Source organism: Barbus barbus, assembly GCF_936440315.1.
Source record: "Barbus barbus genome assembly, chromosome: 16".
In the NCBI taxonomy this organism is placed as follows: Eukaryota; Metazoa; Chordata; class Actinopteri; order Cypriniformes; family Cyprinidae; genus Barbus; species Barbus barbus.
The window spans coordinates 16,118,855-16,145,607 of NC_136744.1; the positions used below are offsets into that span (position 1 = coordinate 16,118,855).

Below are 26,753 nucleotides of genomic sequence, written 5' to 3' on the forward strand. Positions count from 1 at the left end.
TACTTAAAGGATACATAAGTGTATCAATTTTATTTGTTAATATTTTAAATGAAGTTTGGTTATGCATATTCATTTCTTGTTGTGGTAACAAAGAATAGTGAAATTTCACTGTTATTAGTATAGACTACTAAAATACTGGTATTGTGACAACCCTAAAAGCAGCACTAATTCAATTTCATCGGAGCAATCCAACATAGTGACCAGCCTGCAGTGACGGGGTGGCTGCCAGTCATTTTCTTTCCCTCACTAGCTGGATTTGCATTGTGTGATCTTTCTGGGTGGAGTGGAGTGGGGGATACAGTTTGGTGGGCAGCTGACGCCAGATTCAGCTCAAGGTCAGCAGGAGGGCTGCCTGTGAGAGTGAGTGTGTGTGTGTGTGTGTGTGTGTGTGTGTGTATCTGAGCAAAAGCAGCGATACCTACGTGGGAGGGATGGCATTGCGAGTCACCTCGCTGAAATCGTCGGCAGAGCCCTTGTGAACGAGGTGTCATTATGAGTATGAAATACAACCAACCCCCAACCCATTGCCCAATTTTGTTGCCAGGGAACTCTGATGTATGATTGGTGAAAAAAGGACGAGGGGAAAAAAAAAAACAGAGAGGGTGATGGAGAAAGAGAGAGAATAATGCCACTTCAGGGTGTAGGCTGCCATACTGCTTGCTGTATCGGTTAATGGTCTCTCTCTCCTGCTCTACTGACAGGATTTTAGACGTAGCTCAACCTGCTTTGTGTGCACCATAGCACTTACAGGTCTGAAAGCTCACGCTAGGCAAATGCACAATGTGAAAAGTGAGCTATAGATAGTGTTAGAGAGAAAAACAGTGAATGAGTTTTTTTTTCCCCACAGGTGACACTTCCTTTCACAGCTACCTCAGCGGCAGAGCCACATCCTCCCTGGACGAAGCATCCATTCAGTGGAACTGGCACACGCCTGCAAGTGTCAAGAGCTCCTCTTTTATGTCCCTGGGCAGCTCTAGAACCATCTGCAGCTGGGGCCTCAGAGGCCCGCCGGGCCCCGCTTTTAATTATCTTCATCTCTTTCACACTTCACCACACCCACTGTTTCTATTTTCTCCCTCCCCCATAACGTGACTACGTGCACACCTTTAAGTGCTCCTGTCTCTTTAAGAGAACAGTTGTATGTCAGTGCCTTCAGAGTGTTCACTCAGAGCAGAGAAGACTGACATGCTGAGGTTAATGCTCAGGTGTAATACACAATACATTTGTGCTTTGTTTGACAAGTAGGATGGTTTGGAGGTACAGTTGGCCCATAATAAAACAATTAAATAAATAAAAACTATCATATACTCAGATATTCATGTAATACTAACATTTAATTTGAGCTTTATTTCATTTTAATGAAAATGCTCTTTAAATGTTTTAGTTAACAATAACAGTCAGTTACAATTTTTCAAAAAAGTAAGAAAACGACTGATCAAAATGAATTCTAATTTAAATTTTCTTAAGTTCTAAAATGATAAAATAATTAACAACATAATATAATAAATATTTCAAGGCTCCATCTAAATGCTTAAATTTGATTAATTTTCTAAATTTTAAAAAGGTAACAGAGCAGAGACGACTCGCATGCTGAGGTTAATGTCCGGGTATAATACACAACACTTTCTTCTGATGTTTATGATGAAAATAATTATTTAAAAAGAACAGTACCCCTGAATTTAAAAACCCGTGAACATTTACTCACCCAGATATTTTGTCCCAGATCTGTGCGACTTATTTTTGCATGGAAAACAAAAGGAGATATTAAGCAGAATGTGCATGCTGTTCTTTATGTCATACAATGAAAGTGTATGGGGACTAGAGGCAGGTTGTGAAAAAAAAAAAAAAAAAAAAAAAAAAAAAAAGGAGCAGTTTAGACATTGTGCTAAATATCTCCCTTTGACAAAGTTGAATAAATGACTGAATTACAATTTTTGGGTGGACTACCCCTTTAATGGACATTGACCATAATTTGACATTCTTACAGTAGTCACGACAAAAATGTGATGCATTTTTGCAGAACTGGCCTTGTGAATGTGCACCGAAATCCATCTCCATTTTTGGTGCGTTTTTTGCAGCTCTGTTCCTGTCTCTCATTACTGCTCACTGAAGAACACTCTGCCTCAGGATTCTGATTTCCTAGCAACAGCCTGCCACCAAACATTTGGCACAAGTTCAACACCCCTCGCCCCCTCCCTCCCTCCTCTTCCCTTGCCTCCTCTCTTTCTCTTCTCTAGTGAAAAATGGCTGTTCTGCCTGTGTGCTGTCCTCTGCCGTGCCACGGTGGCAGAGCGGCGCATTGCCCGGCCCGAGCCTCTATTCCCGATCTCTCGTCCAATTGCGCCCTTCAGTAGCGGGCGCGCTGGGAGTCAGCAGCAGGCATCATTAACCAGTGCTTTACCGCACAAACTTCCTCACGCTAATCTGATTTACAGATGAATGAAACTGAGGAAAGAGGGAGGGGAGCAGAAGAAACGAGGGGAACAACAATCGAGAGTATTGCTGTTAATATTTACATAGCTTGCAAGGCGGCACAGTGTTGATATTCCCCAAACACTGCTTGGGTTTTGTTAGTTAGTGTAAAAGTATAACTTTTGCAATTAATATGGCCCCGAACGACATTACAGTGAATCCAAACTGTCTTTTGTAGATAATTTCAGATTTCACAGTGTTAAGAGTTTATTTTTTTTTTATTTTTACTTTAAATCTACCTTACTATACATTTATGATAAAGGTTTTCATTTTTATTTAAAACTTAAAATATTTTTATTTTATTCAAAATAATGACAAATGTATTATATACTACAATTAGAAAATAGTAATCAAATATACCAATTTTAATACATAAATTATGATTTTTATAGAAACTAATAGTATAATTTATATTATTTATAGTGTCTAAAATATATAATGTATACTAATGTATCAATGCAAAGTATATAAATACATGTACAAATTATATCATTTTTAATAGTCGATAAATTGTATAAGTTTATAAATATAATACATAGTATATAGTAATATAATAATAATAATAATAATAATAATAATAATAATAATAATAATAACAACAACAACAACAACAACAACATCATAACAATAAAATTTTATACAATTAAAGTATAATTATATTTAATAACTAATAAAAAATTAAATTAAAATGTATTATATTTATAAGATATGTATTATAAATATAAATATGTTGTCGTCATTTTTATATATTACTACATATTATGTAATAAGTAATACACACTATAAATGTGTATATATTTGTATTCTGAATCATTATGTGCTTGGTTGTGTCATCCTTGCAGATATTTAAAATTACTTTTAATTGCCTTTACACTTTGCGGTGATGTTAAGTAGCAGCTGACTAATAAAAAGTTGTGCCCTGAATGTCAATAACATAAGAACCCGCCAATAATTTAGCATTTCAGTTATGCAGAACCACAGCCTAAGGCTTCTTTTTACCTAAACCTATGCCACTATTATTCTTAAGCCTTGCAAGAACTGGTATTTCCTTCAGGAAATGCATATCTATCCTCTCAATAGAACACCATCAGGGTAAATAAAAATCAATCCCGGAGGTTAAAGTGAGCAAGTTGCATGGTTTCATGTTCACACAGGGATGTCTTCCACTCTGAACACAAGGTCAATGGAGATTACCGCTCAAGGAGGCCTCCCTTATCACTGCACTGAAGCATGCCACAGTGCATTAAGTGGAAATGGCGCTGGATGGTCTCCACTCAGCTCTCTTTAAAAAACAATCTCAGCAAAATGCACCGCCGAGTACTATCGAGCAGACCTTTGCACTTACGATTCACAATATGTCCTTGTTTACCATTAAACGAGCAAATCTAGCTGGTTACTAAGAGGTGCTTAGGTGGAAAATGGAGCAGTCCTGATTTATGCCATGATACGGTACAATTCTAAGGCCATGTCTCTGTAAATAGCAGATAAGAATTCTGGCAGTGGACCCGGGTGCCGTCACAATGTGCTATCCCATAATGTCAAGGGAGCTATGAGAGAATCAAACCAGATCTGAAGCAGTATAGAAGTGTAAGAGCTCTCTAAGGGGGTGAGCTGAGGATTGACCACCACTGTATTGTGATCTCACAGATGGGCGCTCACGGTTGCCAATTACATATTTGCACAGCCACCAATGATAAATCCGGCCTAACTCGCTACAAACCCAGCCAACATATTTGCATTTTAAATGAATTGGGATTTAATTCACCACTTATGCTGAACACCCAAAATGTGGATGAATTACTATGCCGGTTATCAATATACATTTCCTGTTTCCATTCTGATTCACTGATTCTCCATTTGATTCAATTAGAGCTACATTAACATCAATTTACTCAGTTAACATTATAATTATGTTCAGAAATTGAATACTTAATTTGATGATAGACAGATGATAGATAGAGGATACAATGATAGATAGATGGTAAAAAGATAACCGAACAGACAGATTCTATTGCTGAAAGATTCAACAATGATATAAGTAACAACTCAAATGGATCTATCACTAAAAATCATTAATAAGAGAGTCATAAGTCTTTTGTTTATGAATCAAACTACACTGGTCATGCTGTACATAGAATAAAAGATCAATCTTAGGATTTTATGACTCAATATCTACATTTAATGGTTAAATCAAATTAATTGTTTAAATGAAAATCGATATTTTTACCCTGCCCTAATGAACTGGTGTAGAATTTATTCATTAGATGACAAGGTAAGACACATGCCTCCTTGTGCAAGTAAAGAAAGATACTCAAAAAAACTTAAGGTCAGCAGAGAAAGTGTGAGACAGACAGACAGAGAGAGAGAGAGAGAGAGACAGAGAGAGAGAGACAGAGAGAGAGAGACAGAGAGAGAGAGACAGAGAGACAGAGACAGAGACCGAGACAGAGACAGAGAGAGAGAGAGACAGATGTGGCTTGATGCATAACAAGGACAGACTGGCTGGTGCCACAGCCTGTGATGGTTATATGGAAGAGGAAATCGCTTGCATAATCCTGCGTCAGTTGAATACAGAGACTCCTAGATAACCAGCAGGACAACGAACAAGAGTGCTCAGTTTATTTGATCAACCGGCTTGTTTTCAGTTTCTCAGTTCAAACAATCAAGATCTGACACCCAGCCAAAACAAGCACCAGAGTCCCTTCAGAAACAAGTGCGTGTAGAACAAAAAGGAAGTTTGCTGAGACTTCGACTGCCAAGACCTCGGTCGGTGCTCCTGTTGAGTCGGCTCCCTTAGGGACCATGTCCATCTCTACCTGCTCACCGCTTTTAGACCAGGGGCAGAATTTAGGAACATTCGCTCCACCATTAAGGTGAGAGAAGATCTACTCCAGTAATGAACTTGCTCTGGCTGGATAATCAATTCTCACACTCCACGACCATCCCTGGCCCGCCTCTGGCCAGAAAGTGAGAGAGCGAGAACAAGAAAAATGCGGGGCTGGAGTGGCTGTGCAGCTCGGCCAAATGCATTAAACATGTCTGTGGAGCGGAGACCTGCAGTGCACCTGGAGAAGTTGTGTTCACGGCTCGATTTGGACCTGTGAAGGAAAAACAAGCCAGACCCGCTGGGACGCTCAGCACTCCAATCTCAGCTGAAATTTGAGCCTCAGACAAACAGAGCAGGACATCCACAACAGAAACTATCACCTCTCCCTCAGGATCGCAGTCAAACAAGCACTGGGCTGACAAAACGGGGACAAGACTTTCAAAAAACACTGGAATTTGCTTGCTTGCTTTCTCTCTCTGCAACCGAGGACAGTCATTCATTCAAGGTCACAGCTTGATGTGGATCTCGATGTTCGGCGGAGCGCCTTGTGCGACTGCACACTTATGCAACAAGCTGAAAAGAAATGACGGCGACAACAAGCCGACGAAGCGGCAGAGCCATCAGGGCACTTTCCCATGAACGTCGGCTTATTCATGCAAGTTTGTAAACAAAAGGCCGTCAACACGCAACGGCTCCTCAATATTCATGTATAGCCTCGAGCTTCCCATTCACCAAACGGCAGCATGATGAAAAACATTTAATCAGGGACAAAAATGATTTGATTAGAGTGTCACGTTACAATGGCTGCCAAATTGAGCTTCAAAGACTGACTCCTGCTTCGAGGTTAATCACAGTCCTACAATACAGGTATTCAACAAATGATGTCCGAGCCGGTGCGGATGCCAGACTTTCTCTTGATGAATGGAGCTTACAGCAGGTACAGACCCACATGGAGAGCCATCCCAATCACATTTGCAATGGCTCATTAACAATAAGGTCGGAGTGTAATGGGGTCGATCGTTTCACACCAACCTTGATTACCGGTAATTACGAGCAGCGGCTTTTTGCATCTCTCTCTTCTCATGGTGTGTACTCAGAATTAACCAGCACAGTTGACTAGCGGAGTGGAAGAGTGCCTAGACAAACTTTTTTTTTAGGGCTTAAGGTAAATGATCGGTCGGTGACCTTCAGAGTGAGTCATCCCACCCCCTCGTGACCTGTCGATCAAACCTCTCGACTCTCACAGGTCAAAGAGCAGCGACTGCACTTCAGACTCCATCCCCCACCTTCCAGTACCAGTTACGGCCCTTAGGGATTTCATGCATTGTGGCAGTGTAGGGTTTGGAACAGAAGTTACATACTCTAGATGACAGCGTTTCTACCATTAGATCACAATTGCAAACACGCATTCAAACAAAAACTCCCATCCTTCATCAAGAGAAAAAAGCTGCACACTCTGCAATCTGATTTTTCTGAGTTTGGCTCAGAGAAGAATAAGCAAACTGCCAACAACTTGGAAAAACTGAATTTTAACATTTTGCATCATGTGGTGACAAACTGCAAAAAAGGCAAGTGTCAAGAGGCATTTCTACTTACAGCGATGTAGTAAACTTGGGCTCTCTCAACAAGTTTCCAGTTCTCCTCCAGATCGAGGTGTTTCTCCTTGTAGCAATTAGCGGCTGCAAGATTCGCAACAAGAGACCTAACAGACAACAAACACAAAACTACAGTCACTGTCAAGAGTATAAACTAGGATCAACATTATATTTTCCAGCAAAATATATGTGCACGAATATTAAATAATGGTGTTACATTATGGAAATATAATTTCCAGATTTACATTTAAATTTAATCATTTAGCAGACGTTTTCATCCAAAGCGACTTATAAATGAGGACAATAGAAGCCATCAAAACCAGCAAAAGAGCAACAACATGCAAGTGTTGTGACAAGTCTTGGTTAGCCTAACGCAGTACTCGTAGCAAGGTTTTTTTATTTTTTATTTCAGAATTGCAATAAATTAAAAATTTTAATAAATGACTCAATATTTGTAATATAAAAAATGTTTTATACAGTGTACAATTGTATACATTTCAAGAGTAGTAGTGTTAAGTAAATAACATGGGTTCAGTTAAATGTTGGTGGGCTTCTAAAAAAAAAAAAAATCCAGCAAGACAAATTGTCCAGGAAGATTAAAGTGGGGAAAAGAAAAAAAAAAAAAAAAAAAAAAAAAAAAATAGTTGTTGAATACATCAAATAAAATGTTTCACAAATGCATGTCTCTCCAGAAGGTTTTGGAGAAAAATTGTACCTTTTATTTATCATTATGCGACCCAAAGGCACGGTCTATTTCTCATAACACCAGTGCCCATTTCCTTCTCTTAAATGGCTTTATATGAAACAAACCACATAATGTGGTTGAGAAACCGACTTAATCTTCAGGGTGATTGCGTAAATTATGTAGCTCCTTCACTGAGTGAAACGTGCTGCTGCTGTACCTTTGTAAATTGCTGTAGGCGGAATATGGCTTACATATGGACTATGATTTTCTAAACAGCTGCTTAGTGTCAGCTCTGCCAGAATTAAATATCAACTCACATTCTTTACTTCTCTTTTTATTTAAGTGTAAATGCCTTACAAGACCTTTCCCATAAATAAATGAAACAAATCAGGAGATAATGCAGGAGAACTGCAAACGTCCACCGGGACTGCCGTTTCTCCATTAACCTCCCAGTGGTCCTCGTATCAACAAAAACAACTAATTCCACTTTGAAAAACAACCACTATCATTATTCACTTGTTACTGAGAGGATGCGGTCCCAACAGGCCTGCCGCTACAATGAAGCAGCATTAGCCTTAGAGAAGAAACACTGCTATGCACAGTCAGGCCACAAATGAGAATCAATAGACCTGCGGTTATGGCTTTTGGAGGAAAAGTGAAGAGGTCTGATAGAAAAGGCAGACAGAGAATTTATGAGCAGGTGCATGCTTGTTAAAAAGGCTTCAAGAGAATATAAATGTAAATCATGTAATCAGAAATAAATACATATTATTTCTGGCTTACAAATTTGATTTGCTGTTGGAGCTGTGTTGTAGCGCATAGTGCACATGATCAAGACACAGAGCAACATTGTCCATGTGGATGAGTGTGTGCAATATGTCCACATCATACATCCTTTCTATCCGTTTCCTATGTATTTGGGATATTAAAATTCTGGACAGTGCAAAAAGCTGAATCATTTTCATTTTATTATCGGCCATAACTTGAAAATGATTAAGTTTGAACTTTTTCCATATATACACATACAGTGGGTACGGAAAGTATTCAGACCCCCTTAAATTTTTCACTCTTTGTTATATTGCAGCCATTTGCTAAAATCATTTGTTCATTTTTTTTCCTCAATGTACACACAGCACCCCATATTGACAGAAAAACACAGAATTGTTGACATTTTTGCAGATTTATTAAAAAAGAAAAACTGAAATATCACATGGTCCTAAGTATTCAGACCCTTTGCTCAGTATTTAGTAGAAGCACCCCTTTGATCTAATACAGCCATGAGTCTTTTTGGGAAAGATGCAACAAGTTTTTCACACCTGGATTTGGGGATCCTCTGCCATTCCTCCTTGCAGATGTATGTATGTATGTATGTATGTGTGTGTGTATGTGTGTGTGTGTGTGTGTGTGTGTGTGTGGTGTGTGGTGTGTGGTGTGTGTGTGTATATATATATATATATATATATACACACACATATATACATACATATACACACACATATATGTGTGTATGTGTATATATGTGTATGTGTATATATGTGTATGTGTATATATATGTATGTGTATATATATGTGTGTGTGTGTGTGTGTGTGTGTGTGTGTGTGTGTGTGTGTGTGTGTGTGTGTATATATATATACACGTATACATACATATACACGTATATATACACATACATACACACGTATATATACATACATACACGTATACATACATACACGTACACACACATACACGTACACACACATACACACACATACACGTACACACACGTATACGTACACACACGTATGTATACATACATACGTATACATACACGTATACATACATACGTATACATACATACGTATACATACACACGTATACATACATACACACACATACATACGTATACATACACACACACGTATACATACACGTATACATACATACGCATACATACACGTATACATACATACGTACACATACATACATACATACATACATACATACATATACATACATACATACACGTATACATACATACATACATACATACACGTATACATACATACATACATACACGTATACATACATATACATACACGTATACATACATATACATACACGTATACATACACGTATACATACATATACATACACGTATACATACATACATACACGTATACATACATACATACATACATACACGTATACATACATACATACATACATACATACACATACACGTATACATACATATACATACACGTATACATACATATACATACACGTATACATACATATACATACACGTATACATACACGTATACATACACGTATACATACATATACATACACGTATACATACATACACACACACACGTATACATACATACACACATACATACATACACACACATACATACACGTATACATACATACACACACATACACGTATACATACATACACGTATACATACATATACATACACGTATACATACATATACATACACGTACACGTATACATATACATACACGTATACATACACGTATACATACATATACATACACGTATACATACATATACATACACGTATACATACATATACATACACGTATACATACATATACATACACGTATACATACATATACATACACGTATACATACATATACATACACGTATACATACATATACATACACGTATACATACATATACATACACGTATACATACATATACATACACGTATACATACATATACATACACGTATACATACATATACATACACGTATACATACATATACATACACGTATACATACATATACATACACGTATACATACATACACGTATACATACATACACGTATACATATACATACACGTATACATACACGTATACATATACATATACATACACGTATACATACATATACATACACGTATACATACATACACGTATACATACATACACGTATATACACATACATACACGTATATACACATACATATACGTATATATATGTATATATATATATATATATATATATATATATATATATATATATATATATATATATATATATATATATATATATATATATATATATATATATACACACACACACACACATATATATATATACACATATATATAAGCTCGATACCATAGTGTGTATGCAATATATACATACATACACACACACACATACTGTATACACACACACGAGTTCACGCAATTCTAAGGAGAGAAAAAAAAAGAAAAAGTCAGCTGTCAGCTGAAAATATTCAGAAGAAACAAATTCCTTGAGAAATAACTTCCCGCTCATGTCCACTGCAGTCATCATAGCCTTCACATTCTTTCTGATTTGAGTGATCCTTTTCTATCTAGCTAGCTAAATGTGTTTAACGTGAATTCTTGCTAAATGGCAGTTAAATTACAGGTCGCTGGCATGAATTGTACTCGTGAAGGAGCGGTGATGGAGTGCACTTGGAGCGAATGAAAACCACGACGTTCCGACCACTGCTTTAAAATATAATTTATTCCTGTGATGCAAAGCTGAATTTTCAGCATCATTACTCTTCAGTGTAATCAGTCTTCAGTGCCACAAGATCATTCAGAAATCATTCTAATATGCCGATTTATTATTAATGCTACCTATTTTATTGGAACCTGTGATACTTTTTTTTTTTTTTTCTCAGGATTCTTACATAAAGTTAAACAAGAACAGCATTTATTTCAAACTGAAATCTTTTTTTTTTTTAATCTGAAAAATATATTCAGATGTAATTAAATCACTAAATACAGAAAAAAATGTGATGCATTTAAAAACAAAAACAAAAGTCAGCCTATAACCAATGTGGTACCAACATATTGTTCATCTCTACCAGATCTAATAAAACACCAAGCCTTCTTGCCAAAAAAAAAAAAAAAAAAAAAAAAAAGCATCTGATTGTAATTTTCACAGAGGGACATGCAAGATGCTGATCTGACACCTGATCAAATGATGCTGATCAAATCCATTAAGGCATAATAAGCATTTCAAGTGGCAGAGTCACGCTGATCTGACCAGGCAGATTATGTCGGACTTTCCTCTGCTTTATCATTACGGCTTGCAGTGAGAGGTGGCGCAGAGAGAAAGGGCAGACCTCTCGCTGTAGGCTGTAGACCCGAGACCTCTCCCTCCCCCCACAAACCAGTCTGAAATCAGTGGCCTTTTAACACAGTTTCTTGTCTGGCGGCTGCGTACAGGTGCACCGCGTAGATGGAGGGAGAAAGTATGGAGGGAGATATTGATCAAACTGCTTTCAGGCCTTGAGCTGCAGGTCTGCGAATCTCCTGTAATGAAAGGGTCTACTTTGACAGGTGAGGTGCTAATGAGAAGAGTCTCATAAGGCCAAGGCTGACAGCTCTACAAGCCGCTGCTCTTTCAAACGGTCTCTAATGCATACCCCGCTCACACTAACTCTATGACAGTCTAAAAGACCAGCCCTCATAAATATCCTTCTCGAATTTCACGTTCACTGGTTACATGGGACCTTTTAAACATATTATATGACTAAGTAGCTGCGTGTACTCCAAGGTGGTCTATAATACCTGCAGAAGGCTATCTGTTAGTATTTGCTTTCATAAAAACTCACTCAACATCAATTCTATAACAGCAAATGCATAAATCCACAATAAAGTGACCAGGATGATCTGCAATGCCTCATTTGTCAGCTTGGCTCAGAGAGGACACACCTGTGAGCGGTTGTTCACATAAACACACACTTACAATAGTTTTGTTAGCAGCTCTGATTAAAAGGCAACAGCATGGCTGACAACATGCAAAACAAATGCAGATCACCACCTGAACGATCACGACCGCCTCAGAGGAGCATCTATTATTCAGCTGATGTCACCGACACCGGTGCCCCTGCAGATGCATGCTTATTTCATTAAAGGAATAGTCCTGCCAAAAATGAAAATTGTGTCATAATTAAAGTGTATGTTTTTCAATGAATCCCAAAAATATCTTTGAAGAACCCCTAAGCACATAAAATCAGTTTATAGTGACCATAATGGTCAAGCTCCAAAATACAGTTTCCTGCACTACTACTAAGCAGTGCTGTTGTGAATCTACAGCATGAAGCTTCCAGTCTGATTTTTGAACCAATCGACTCTGAGCCGGATCTTTCTAGAGAAAGATTCAAAATATGAATCAGCTAGTGTGGTTACTAAAATTAACCCCATTTACAAGACTCAAACTGAACGATATTCGTTTTGTCATCATCTAATATGTGTATGTGTATTGTGTTTATTATATATATATATATATATATATATATATATATATATATATATATATATAAATAAATAAATAAATAAATAAATAAATAATGTATATACATATATAAATGTATATATTTTGAAAATATTTATATGTATTTATATAAATGTTTATGTATATTTAATATATAAGCATAAAATTCTTAAATATATACATGCATGTTTGTATTTATATATACAGTACATAAATATACACAGTACACACTCATATTACCAATTTATTTATATTTTTGATCGTGGACGATAAAAATGTCTCCACGATCTACTTTTGAATAAGTATCGTAGTATCGTGCTACAGAACACATTGTCAAATACAGTTCTGGCACCTCCGTCTCTATATACTGTACAACACGAAATACAGCAGTAGAGTTACCTGACAGGACACTGCACTTATTCGCAAAAGTACATTACTTGCACACAAGCCTTGCTGGTTAAATGCTTAATTTGCGCGCTGGTCTGATGTCTTTTTCTGAGCGCATACACCTAAAGCAAGCACACTAAAAAGCCCTGTCTAACACCACCTGATTACTCAACTAAGTTAATACTGCTAATACGCTAATACTGTCAAAACACACAAGGTTTACATACAGACTGAGTTGGTTATCTCTAAAATGAAAGTAAACGGTTGAGAGAGAAACGGATGCGTGTCTGTATATTAGATGCGTGCAGGACTTAAAGGGACAGGACACTAAACATGCTGTCGACTGTCATTAAAGGGATAGTTCACCCTAAAATTTAATTTCTGTCATTATTTACTCACTCACATGTTGTCCCAAACCTCTATTAATTTCTTGTGCTGAACCCAAAATAAGATATTTTGAAGGAGGAGGGTAACCAAACAGTTGCTGGTCCACACTGACTTTGATGGTAGGAAAGAAAAATCCTATGGAAGTCACTGAGGACCAGCAACTGTTTGGTTTTCCACCTTCTTCAAAATAGCATTTATGTTCAGCAGAAGAAAGAAACGCATTCAGGTTTAAAACAACTTGAGTAAATGGTATAAAAATAAAACATTATGACAGAATTGACTGACAGATGACAGAATAATTATTTTTGGAGGAACTATTCATTTAATGTTAACAAAACGCAAAGAGAAAAATCACTCCCTATTCTTGACTGAAAAACTTTAATACAGTTGCTTTAGGAATCAGTCTATGTAGTGTTTCAGCTGATGTCACTGACACCGGTGCCCCTGCAGATGCATGCTTATTTTCAAGCCTTTCAAGGACATACCACACCCACACCAACACACACACACACAAGATTTTTGATTTTTTACATCTGTTCTTTTAAAAAAGTAAGTATTTTACTATTTTTTTATTTCCAAAAATGTGTCAGCGGTCCATCAGAACTTTAAACCTGGTGTTCATTTGAACAAGTCCTCAGAGTTCATACGACTACAGATTAGTCAATAAACTTCCATGTTTACTATAGCATTTTCTTTGCAAGCAGAGAAATAGTAAGTGACACTTAAACACATCAGTCTGCTCCGTTCAAATGTGTAGGTAGCATGTAATTCGGCACAAGCAGTTTCACATATCTGCTCAGTCATGGAATCTTGCACCCTTCAGGGCCAAGTCATGCGGTGTATCAAAATACCTCTGTGCTGATCTAACCCCAGCAAATAAATCAAGAGCTCTGGCAGAAAAGAGCAGAACAGCCGGCAAGGGAACAGCAAGTCCCAATGCATAGTAAGGTGGGGTGTGTGAATGTGCGCTGTGTGTGTGTGTGTGTGTGGGGGGGGGGGGGGTGGCTTGCTATCCTGAGGAAGCGATAAGGGCCCTTCCCTAGAGGAAAGGGGTGGCTGACCTGTTGTCGCCAGTGATGCAGGCAGCGCAGGTCCCTGTGGGCTCTTCGCTCTGCTCGTAGTAGTGGGCGTCCACGTGGGCCTCCTCTGCCTTCTCCTTAAGGATCTTCCCAAACTTATCCTTCCCAATGCAGCCGAAGAAGGTGGCCACTTTATGCGGTTCCTGGATCATCCACTGAGAGGAAGGACAGATTGGGCAGGTGGGGGGGGGGGGGGGGGGGGGGTATTCAAAGGAAAGAGAGAAGAGGAAAAGCCATTATTCTAACACGTAAACACAGCTTCCATTTCTAACACTTAAAAAAATACTGGAAATCACATATCCAGGATCTAGGAAGTTGTCTATATATTGACAATTCCTGGAAAGGCAAAATAGACTGTGGTAGAGAGGCCCTGTGCGTGCAACTCTGCAAGAGAATAACTAGTGAAAACAGGAAGTAATAGCAAACTGATAAGGAAAAGAAAAATACATTTCACGGTTAAAAAAAATTTAAGTCAAGGAACAATGAATCGTTTAGCATTTCATAAAGACTTTGTTAGGGACCTGCCAGCAATGATCAATGATGAAAACTCAATTGCGTGACAAACAACTTGACTTCAAAATATTTACATTTAAAATATTTTTCCTGCTTTATTTTTTCTTATTACTTTCCATATATGTGTAGTTTTACCATGGTTTAATATTCTACATTTTAATGACACAGTGACTTAAAAATATTTATATTTTAAAGCAGATAACCAACAAACTGACTTAGATATTGATTTACATTTGGACTGCTTAGGAAAAGGGCACTTTTTTACCCCACAGTTAATTGAAAAAAAAAAAAGTATAGGCCTACTATGAATAAAAAAAAATAAATAAAAAAAAAAATAAAAACATCTGTGAGGCTTGACATTAATTTATCTGTATAGAGCACTAGGCAAGCCAACTACAAATTTGGCTTCAATTTATCATCTTAAATGTATCAGCCCATTTTACCTATATGGATAACATTAAAAAGTTTCAGTTTATAGCAATATAGCTGCCAATATAGTATCCATATCTGTAGACCACGTCATATTTTTTGGCACTGAGATGGGTGGCGCTACTGATATTGCATTGAGTTCTGGACTTATAAACGCTTCTAAATATACCGTGATCCACTATGATGGAGTGAAACTTGAACAAAAACTGATGGAACAATGAAGTGAGATACAGGATGTTTGTCTGTAGGATAGGGCTGGGCGATAAATCGATTTTATCGATTAACTCGAATGTGTAGTTTACGTCGATTTGTTTGAATGAAAATCGGTTTTCGTTTTAAAATCCGCCGACGCTCCCCTCTAAGCTCCCGTAGTTCCGAATGAGCTCAGCCCACCCCACCCCCCGCGTGTTTGCCATATAGGGTTTGGCCGATAGACGATGCCATCATCCATCGCCGATGGCTGATAGACATCATGATGTTAAAGGCCTAACGTTACTTCGTTTTTGTACGCGAACGCGCAGCCTTTCGTGCTCTAGAAAGCTTCAACCATGTTCAGTGTCTGCTCTTTTTTTCCCCGTTAAGTCATGACTGATAAATATTTTTTTTTAACTCTGTTAAACCAAAGCTGAGCTGTCGTATACCCTCTCGCTCACAATGTCAATGTGAGCGTCTGTTGTTGCAGTCTCAGCTATTTTGATGTCCATCTCATTAGTTTGTTTTCAACTGTGAAACAACGGTCTGGAACAGTGTTGCCACCATGTGGAAAAACTGATTACCGTTAAATCACTTCAGTGCGCATGTGCGTCCTGAGCGTACAAAGTACAAGATGTTAAAACTTGCGTTTAAAGACAACTTATCAAAAAGGGTCACAATGTTACGTTATGTTAAGTTACATTCACTTTTTACAATGGTTTGCAATCTAGTCTTTTTGGCTTGTTGTTTCTGATTGCACTTTAACTCCAAGGCGGAAATCCAGATTCAGATTAAATCCCAGAAGGGAAAATCAAAACAAGATGAAGTTAAAATTTGTTTTGAACAATTTCTTTGTCATCTGCAGATTGATTTTAAAATCAGGGATTTTTTTCTTAGGCCATATCGCCCAGCCCTACTGTAGGCTGTGTTAAACTAGATTACAGGGGAACACTAATTCCAGCACCCTGGACGGTGTCTTACAACAAACACTGTGACATTGCCACTTTTATGGGGATGATGAAAAGGTCTTTCTAGGTTTTTAGTGCTGTGGGGTTTAACCTCAGAAGATTTATTAGAGTACACGGTGCTACGTTTGCTGCTTTTATTGCAACCTTGCAATGTCTGTTGATGGGGCCCCTTGTGAATGAGATGCTCTGCCTGAGAGATGACCTGTATACATGAGTAATTAATCTCTCCAACCAAAGAACAGTGTCTGTCTGTGGAGCAACACACCTCTGTTTACAGTATGGAAGTAGTTCTGCACTGTCTGTTCAATGTTAGGCTAAAAAACAAAACCATTCTAAAGCTGTTGATGAGGCTAATGTTGCAGTGGGCACCTCAGGAGCTTTAACCCTCTGAGCCCGACAAACGCGAATACGCGTTTTGGGGCAGATTTTCCTGATAAGGCAGAAATGAGCTTGAATTACTCTGCCATTTTTGATCGTTCAGATAAAAGCAATACACCATTCGAATCTGTAAGGGGTCTACTTTTATTTGTATACACTCAAAATAACAACTAAACTTTGTGCTTTTGAAGAATAAAGAAAACAAACAGGGTGCGCGCTCTGTCTTCTCAGTCTCTGCGATCTGTTTTCAGAAATGCGTCACTAAAATTAAGTGCAACTCAGCGAATACTCACACAGACGAGAGTTATCTCTATAGAAAGCCTGAAGTGTCCACTTTCAAATGAAGTCAGTCATATCGAAAATAAATATTCTGTGATGAAGTAATCCGTATGAAACCAACACGATATTCAGTCTGTCCCGTTTAACTCATTATTTTTAATGAGATCCCGCCCCCTCGCGTTCACATGCAAATAACCACGTGACCCGCGCGCGGAGCATAAACAAAGCGTCAGTGAAGAGGTCATCGCTGCTACTGTTAGTTTCTGGAAGACGCGCTGAGTAAAGGCTGGATTTCCCTTAAAATAACAGCAAGAGTTCATCAAGTACAGAAGATCGATCTGATGAGTAAGTAATGCTTCTTTTCTGCATTAGTTAACGTGTTATTGTGACATAAACTTGAACACATTACTAGATGGGTTGTTCCCAAACTACAACACGATAAATGCTACGCATCTCAGAATGTTTAGACCATGTTTATTATTAATAATCGGTTCACAAATATATTTTAATAGCGTGCTAAACGATAATTAGTTCTCAGATATAAAATATATTTTTTATAGTGTAAAGTTCATCCTTTTATAGTATAAAGCATGAGTGAGTCTATGACTGCAGAATCATATCTTTTATACTATAAAATCATACATGATCTTCAGGATGGCTATATGACTACAAAAATCATAGTTGGGTTTTCCCCAAACTATAATTCCTGACTAAAATGTTTGAAATCCAGTAAAACATTTTGAATATGATGGCCAATTCATTGTATTTAAATTTCTTACGGCGCGAGTATGTTTTCATGCTCTTTATAAAACAATAAAAGTAATATGAGAGTACATTGTAACATGATGAATGCTACGAGTCTAAGTATGTTTACAACATGTTTATGATTAATAGTCTACTCTGTTCAAAAATTAGTATAATTGCATGCTAAACAATAATAATTAGTTTCTGAAAAATGTCTTTTTACGATAATACAAAACATGAATGAGTCTATGACTACAAAACACACACACACGCTCCTGATATAAACATGCTCACAAATGTTTTTTCTCTTTTTTGATAAAAAAATACAATGGTTGTTTGTATTTTATTGAATCAGACACCTGCACCACAGATGATGAATCCTGCTGACTTTCAGTCTCTTCAAACTGTTTTCCTCGCTGCACCAACATCAGAAGTTCTTCTTCAACAGTTTCTTCTTGAATCCATGGAAAGTAGCAGAAACACTTAAATAACACGTAAATATCAGGCATGATTTATCGGTTTCACTTGTTGAACAGAATCTGTTGCAGGAACGAGTCAAAGTCTGTTCACATCTCTGTGGTTAGATCAGTGCACAATAATGTGTCTTTGACCCTCATTATGTATGTTTTGATTATACTGTGTTGTAAATAAAATACAAATAATTTAAAAACCCCATTTTTTCAGTCTCCTCACACTCTCTGTCTTACCTGCCTCAGTCACAGTCACACTGATGGCCCATTAGCAGCTTTAGGGGAGGGCCCTTTGTCTCTCAGGTGAGAACCACTTAATATTCAAGCCACCTCCCTCGCATATTGGCTTTCAATCACAAAACATGTCTTTAAAAATTTAAATCAATATATTGTTTTCTGTGAATGAGTAAGCTGAATAATTTTCACATAATTGAGAAATATTCTAGCCTACAAGATCCGATTCTCAAAAGTCTTAAACAATTGTTCTGTATGCGTTTTATGGTCTTATTTCAGTGACTTCAAAATTTTAGTTTTTCACTAACCACGCATAAACGTGGTTTTCTCAAAAACACAATCATGTACATAAATGCTGCTAACATAACATTGTAGCCCAGTTTGTGCTGTTTACAGTGTTATTAGACTTTAGCCATTTATATTTTTATAAGCAACTGAAAAAAGCACAAATGTCAGGGCATGTCGAAAGTTCTCCAGGCCCCCAAAACACCCTCAGGGCCCAGAGGGTTAAAGTCAACGTGAAGTCACTTTCACAATCCATTTTACTTTATTTACTTACTATATCCTGTCAATCGAAAGTTTCATCAGCTGTGCTATACTCTTCTCCACTTCTTAATTAAAGATTTAAATTGAACTCCAAGGGATATTCAATGACTTGGAAATCTTCTTGCCTCCCTCTTCAGCTTTGTGCCTTTTAATTACTTCTTTGTGGAGTTGTTCGGAGCTTTCATGTTCATGGTGCAAGTCCTGCCACAATATTGACTTGCCAAATTGAACCTTCCAGATGGCGCATTTATACTAAAATCAATTGAAAGCCCTTCATTGCACAGAAATTATCTCCATTTAACTATTGGTGTGTCGTCTTAAACCAACTGGTAGCACTAGTGATGGTTTAAAACAGGTGAATAATTCTCAAATTAGTTATTTTGGATTCATACTTGTAATTATTTTGGATCAAAGCCAAATTAAATGGATGGTTTACACAAATTAAAATTCTGTCATCAAATACTCACCCACATGAGAACATTCCAAACCCACAAGACTGTCATTCGTCTTCAAAACACAAATGAAGATTTTAATGAAACTTTTCAAACGAAAGATTTCAATGTCTCCACTGAAAATCCATTCACCCAAAACTTGGACATTTTAAAAAGTTCATAAAGACATACTCCGTAATCCGTATGAATCGAGTGAAGTCTTCTGAACAGAATGAAATGACGGTGCAAATTATGACTTTTCGTTCTTTAAATGATATATAAATCATGTATTATATTTATTTAAATGTTTTTATTTGTATTTTTTACCTCTTTAAGTTCAGTGTGATGTATTGCTGTAAAAACAACAAACAGCGAAGTCCACAGGTGGTGAATACTTTATTAGTGCTGTCAAACTATTAAATCGCGATTAATACACATACACACAATTAGGGGTGTAACAGTTCACAAAATTCACAGTTCAGTTCGATACGACAGTGGTGTCACGGTTCAGTACGTATTCGATACACGGGGCGGGGTAATTGGTTACGGCGCAATGTTGGAAATAATTCTGTTTTCAACCTGTCACCGCTTATTCTCTCAGAGACGACGATACGAATCTACTTCAACATAGGCCTATGCTGATAACGATATAGGCTATAGCTGTTTTCATTTGTTCCATTAATATTTATCTTGTGGCCCATACATAGTGAAAAAAACAAAAAGAGACGAAACTTATTTAGTGTTAAACAGGTTGTTTTTGAAAGTCGGTGCTTTTTATTTAATTGATTTGTTGATGACTGCAGTGTTAATATTTTAACTATAGGACTATAGTTCATTATATAGCCTAATAGACCAGTTTTAAAAGACCTTTTTTTAAAAACATTTTAATTGAGTAAATAACCTAATCTTATCTTTGCAGCATGTCAGTTATGTGGTAATTATTGCAGGGCAAATTAATTGTAATTTTAATTTAATAATAAAAGTAACTTAATAGGCCTAATAAAAATAAGAATGTAAAAGGCCTACATTAATTGGAAATGCCAAATACTGTAATCTTGCCAATAATTTATGTTTTTGACAATATCTCTGGCTATCGTCGATACAAGATCGTCTTTTGACGCACCCCAGCAAGGGGAGGTTGTCACGGGGCAGACAGCACGTTGCCTGTTAGTTTGGGCTGTCTTGTTGAGCGCAGTGGCACTGAGAATATTATATTTCACACACTTTAAGCTCTTTTATTTTCGAAACGTAATAGGATTAGTCCAACAAATCGTTTGGTTTGTAATGCGTACCAAACCGAAAGCTTCGTACCGAACGGTTCAATACGGATACGCGCATCTTTACACCCCTAATATATATTTACATGTGAAGAGTTTTTGCAAAAACAGATAAACATTAAAATGTTCAAATATCACGTTTTGTGTTGTGTTAATTAGCTGTTTTTTTAGTTATTTAAAAAAAAAAAATGCAGTTTCATTGAGATTAATTGGAATGCACAATGAAAAAATATGATTTTTGAGAATTGTTTAAAAAAGTTATGTTTTTGCAAATGAACCGTTCATGTATTTACATGTATATATTTATATTCATATAAAAATATATTTAGTATATAATTGTAACATTTTTATAAAATATATACATGCATGGGTGTGTATTTTTAAATACTTTATAAATATACAGTACACATACTGTGAACAAAAACTTATTTTGGACATGATTAATCGCGATTAATCGTTTGACAGCACTACTTTTTGTAGGCAACCTCAAAGACCAGGAACATGCGTTCAGAAAGTAAAATCACTTTAAAATGCACCATCTCTGATGGTGGAAATATATCAATCGTGATAACTCAATGAGCAAATGCTTAACTCTTTGATCATCCCTGCTGAATCTAAGATTTCCTGAGGTCATCTCCCATGATTCCTGCTGCTGCTGTGTACAGACCCAAGACTTACAGACAACAACACTCCCATATGGCATGCTGCATTGCATTTTAACTGCACCTCGAGAGCGTTACTCATCTTGATGGTAAACCTTGGGTATAAAAAAAAAAAAATTTAAACTAAAAAACATACGTGTCAGCATTGCAATTCAAAAGCTACACGCGTACATCTTTGATGGTTTTGGAGACAGCAGAGCTCCAATGGCAGCTGATTAGGAAGGATAGGGTCGGGGCGGTGCTTCTAATAAGCCTCCAAAAACAGCTTGGCACTGCACACACCTTTGTTCCGACTCACATAATCAAAGCCAGCCAAAAACTGCAGCCAATCAAAGAGGTCTGCTGTGAAACACCAGTCTATTCATCTCCATCTACTGCAATAACCCCCTCCTGCTGACAATTACTTTCAAATGGATATCTAAATAAAAGATGATATGTCCATTAAGACAAAGAGCTATCTGCAGGGTCGCGGGGAGGTCGGTCTGCGGCAGGCGTAAGGGATATTCATGCTCAGTCACATCCCAATTACCCGCCAGCAGCATTGGCAGGGTGTGAGCAAATGCGCGTGAGGGAAGCTTCATTATGAAGGGGGATGAAGTGCTGAAATTAAACAGCAGTGTCTCCCGCTGCGTTGAGCCCCCCGGCCTGGCGCGCACAGCCCGGCTCTGACATAATGTGGCTGCACATGATCACGTAAGCGAAGACTCTCACGCACTCACACTGTACTGTACGCATGCATGCATTAGGGTTGTTTGGGGAAGTGAAGAGAAATATGCAAACAAAAACAAATTATGTAAAATGCTGACGTTCTCAATTTGCTGATCGTATGGAAAATACTTTTTTTATTTTAACATTAAGACTACAGCACAGCAGTTAGAGCCAGATTAGGCCATTACAGGAATAAAACAAATCAGTACATGCACACATGCCATAGTAAACAAAAATTATCCCATATTCCAAAACGGTCCATGCAGCAAGGTGGGCAATTCTGTGGTCATAAATATCTTAAACTTTTTACATTCCTAAATATCTAAAATATTTACATGCGTTTCTTTTCACTAGGTTTAAGTTTTTAATTGAATCTATGAAAAGGAAGTGAGACCAGTTCTTATTCCACATCAAAACAAAGTGCAATATTTTTGATTCACCAAAAATAACCGCCTCAGTGTGACCAGTAAGGTAGGACTCATAAGAGTATTTGTTGTAGTGAATCAAACAAATACAATTACACACTTCCTGAGTTTAGTCAACAGCATGCTATAAAAATAAATGAAATGTACACTAACTTTTTTTTTTTTCAAAGAAATTCATTCAATAAGGATAATCCTAAAAAAATTGGAAATATATGGTTCTGAGCAATTTTGAGATATTGAGTTTAAGTTTTTGCATTGAGTATACTTCGTAGATAGAACCTTTGTTTTCTAAATAAAATCCCAAAATATACAAAACTTAAAAAAAAAAAAAAAAGTAAATAAGTTCTCAGAATAAGAACACGTGAATAACTAAATTGACAAATGGCATAATTCTAAGATGACGAAATGATTTTTACAAAAAATATCAAATAGCTCAACTGTTTGCGACATTATAAATGTTTCTGAAGCTCTAAATCAGCATATTAGAATGATTTCTGAAGGATCATGTGACACTGAAGACTGGTGGTAATGCTGAATATTCACCAACCATTACTTTACAGAAATAAATTAAAATATATTAAAACAAGTAGAATATAATATTTTGCAATATTACCATTTTACTGTATTTGTGATCAATTAAAGCCTTGGCTTCTTTCAAAAACAAAATCTTACCAAACATTTGAACCTAGTAGATTTGACCACATTTATTTGTTTCTGTGGCACTGTTCTTCAATGTATAGTTAATATCAATTACAAATCTTAAACAAACAAAAAAAATCCTATCATTTAACAAGGGAGATATTTCTTCCTCAAAAGTTCCAAAAGAAACCAGAACGATAAAATTCTTTACAGCTTGTCAAATTTGTTACATGGGTCAAATTATGACACATACTTTGATATTCCTTTAATTATCTGAAGCATTACAATTGTGAGGGTTTTTGCTTGGGTAGGTGACCCAGCACGTATCTCTGCATCCACCAGCTGCCTCTCCTCTCAGTCACATGCTTGCTGCAGTTATCTCTCATTTTCCAGAGGACAATCAGAGCGTCCTCCGACGGCCACTAGCACAGAGCTGCCGAACACTGGGTTCCATAACAGAAGCCCACCAGGTTCTGATGCATCAACGCACATAGGAAAAAAAAAAAAAAAAAAAAAAAAAAACCCTAAGAGCCTAGAGTGAAGTGATCCGTTTCATAATCACGTCTTCTCTTTTGATCTACCACAAAGAGGCCGACTACTAACCACAGCAGAGCTGTAAAATCCCAACAAACTGTGCTAATTCAGGTGAAAGAGCGACATAACCTAATTTTGAACTATAATCCTTAGAAAAACCCGAAGTAACTCATGCCAGGGGCTTAAAAAGGAAGTCTGAACACAATGCCTGATTAGGGTTGACTGTTTGGCAGAGCTACAGAAAGGCAAAATGAGATTAATTTGCTTTTGACACACTGTAATAATCTAATAGCATTTAGCTCAGTGAACCCAGGCTTAAACAATGGCGGTGAATGCTCTTTAACCTGAAACCCAGCCAGAACCAGCTCCAGAACCCAGCCAACACGTCTCAGGATTAAAAGCCCTCTGTAACCTGATGGATGCAACTCCAATTACAAGCTTATCAAACTGACAAAAACCGCAGCATGGCTATTTATAGACCGACCGAAATAGACAGCCAGCACTGGCCTCCCAAAAGTGGTCATGAGGCAATCTGGCCCACACGAGCCGCCCGCGTCGAGCGATTCTTCCGCCGAATGTTGACGCGTACCCTCCGTGCGCTGACGTGGGCCGCTGGATGTGACTGATGCATGTTGTGCATTCGCGTGTCACTTTTGAAGCTAACTGAAAGCAGCACTTGACAGAAGAGAGAATGATGCGAGCAGAAAGAGTGAGAGAGAGAAAAATGATATCTCTGAGGACGCAGACATCGAGGAGAGCTGTGCACAGGCACGGCTGTCACTGGCCGCAGACACATGAATAAATAAAGGCATTATAATGAAGACAACTCGCCGTCTGCCCATCAGAGCCTGCCCAGCCTGGCACCAAAGCTCAGGAGGGAGAGAGAGAGAGCAGCAAACAAATTAAAAAAATAAGAGTGAGAGACAGGACGAGACAGGAGAAGAGAGAGCAGCCCATCACTGTGATTGACAATGATGAGCACTGTCTTCTATTAAATCAATCATCGCTATAGGACTCAAGTCTCAGCTCTCTCAATAGGCTAACAAGCTCAGGACTTCAGCGTTTCTATCAGCGGTTTACTCTCACGCCTCCCCCGCAGAGCAAAACATCTGGTCAGTTTCTCTTATCTCCTTTATTTCACGCTCAGGTGGCTTAGTGAGGTGTTGTGTGCCATTTCCCCGCGTGCCCCCTGCCAATGGTGTCATATTTGGACTGCTGTCTGTGACATTCTCTTTCACACCTCCCACCACTGGGCTGTTTCCATGTGACATCCTCACCATAGTGACAGGGCCGGAGGAGGAAGACAGCCTGCGACTCTGCGAGGGATGATCAGATGCATGTGGGCCTGTCAGGAGTCTTCATTGCTCTGCCCAGGCTAGGAATAGGTCATGCTGGTTGAGTCATTCAAGAACAGAGTAGTCGATTAGTGAGATTGACTAGTTTATCTAGACTTATTCCTCTTTTACTGTCTATCTGGAAAAAAAAGACACCAACACAGCTGCTATAAACCGGTTTTGGTTAAACTACTTTAAATTATCTTTGTAACTCAAGAAACGTGCTTAAACTACAGTAGTCAGGCTACAAGCAAAACTATCCTATACTAAAGCTATTAAGAACGTAATATCTTTTAAAACACAACTTTCTCATTAAAATATATATAATTTAACTAGTGTCAAATTTTCTGGAACAAAAACAAATCAGTTTGAAAAGTTTGTTGTTTACAAGAACTCCCTGAACAAACTGTTTAACTAGAATGAACTGAATGTCTAACATTTCATACGAGAGAAAAGACAATGAGTTTTAGAATAAACTCATTACAATTCATCTTTTCCTGAAATACTTGAATAAAAATGAAAAAAGGACCATTTAGGAAGAAACCATTCACTAGAATGACTCATACTTTCTACATTTCAATTTTATATTATGCATAATTTAATTGGGCCATAGTTTTCTAGGATAAAAACTAAAACTTCAAAACATTTACACTAAATGCAACAACAACAACAAAAAAAACACTTGAGTAACTGAGTTAACAGTATTAAGTTAATTACACTATAAAACAGACCTAAAAAGCAGGGATATGAACCTTTTGAGATACCGTTTGTTCACAAAAACTGTCTGAATGAACCAATCCAGTTAAATGCATCAAACATTTAAATGTTTCAAATGAGAAAAGGACAGTTTAGAAAGAACTGACTCATTAAAATCAACTGGAGTTTCCTACAATAGAACTATAGATATAGAACGATAGATGGATAGAACGATAGATAGAACGACAGAACGAACGATAGATAGAATGAACCATAGATAAGAGCATGGGTTTTCTTGAGACTGACTAGCTGACTATTTTATGCAACCCACCAAATAGCTGATTCTGAAAATGTAATTTTGCACATCCCTCCCTACTCCAGACAAACACAACAGATCTGGCGACAAGTCGAACATACAGATCTCATCTTTTCCCATCCACAGGCTGGAGCAACAAACACGCAGCCACGCTTCCCTGTAATCCCAGGCATTTCGGCACCATCTAATTTTCTCAGAGTGTAGGCAGACAGAGATGGCGGGGGAAAGTGAGAGAAAAAAATAAAAAATCTTATTACATAAGCT

The 26,753-nt window shown here is 37.5% G+C and overlaps 1 protein-coding gene across 6 annotated transcripts in view; it reads right to left on the reverse strand.

Annotated features, from left to right (window-relative positions):
• The window catches only part of LOC306882224 (adenosine kinase-like), a 188,806-nt gene that overhangs the window by 74,140 nt on the left and 87,913 nt on the right, over window positions 1-26,753 (reverse strand). For all 6 annotated transcript variants that reach the window (XR_013785226.1, XR_013785227.1, XM_079436719.1 and 3 more), the window contains exons 5-6: window positions 14,697-14,869; window positions 6,896-7,001 (exon numbers count right to left, since the gene is read on the reverse strand). Coding sequence is in view for 4 of the 6 variants with exons in the window: in XM_079436719.1 (XP_079292845.1) it covers window positions 6,896-7,001; window positions 14,697-14,869 (279 nt within the window). In the remaining 2 variants the exon portion in view is untranslated. The remainder of the gene's footprint in view (window positions 1-6,895; window positions 7,002-14,696; window positions 14,870-26,753) is intronic.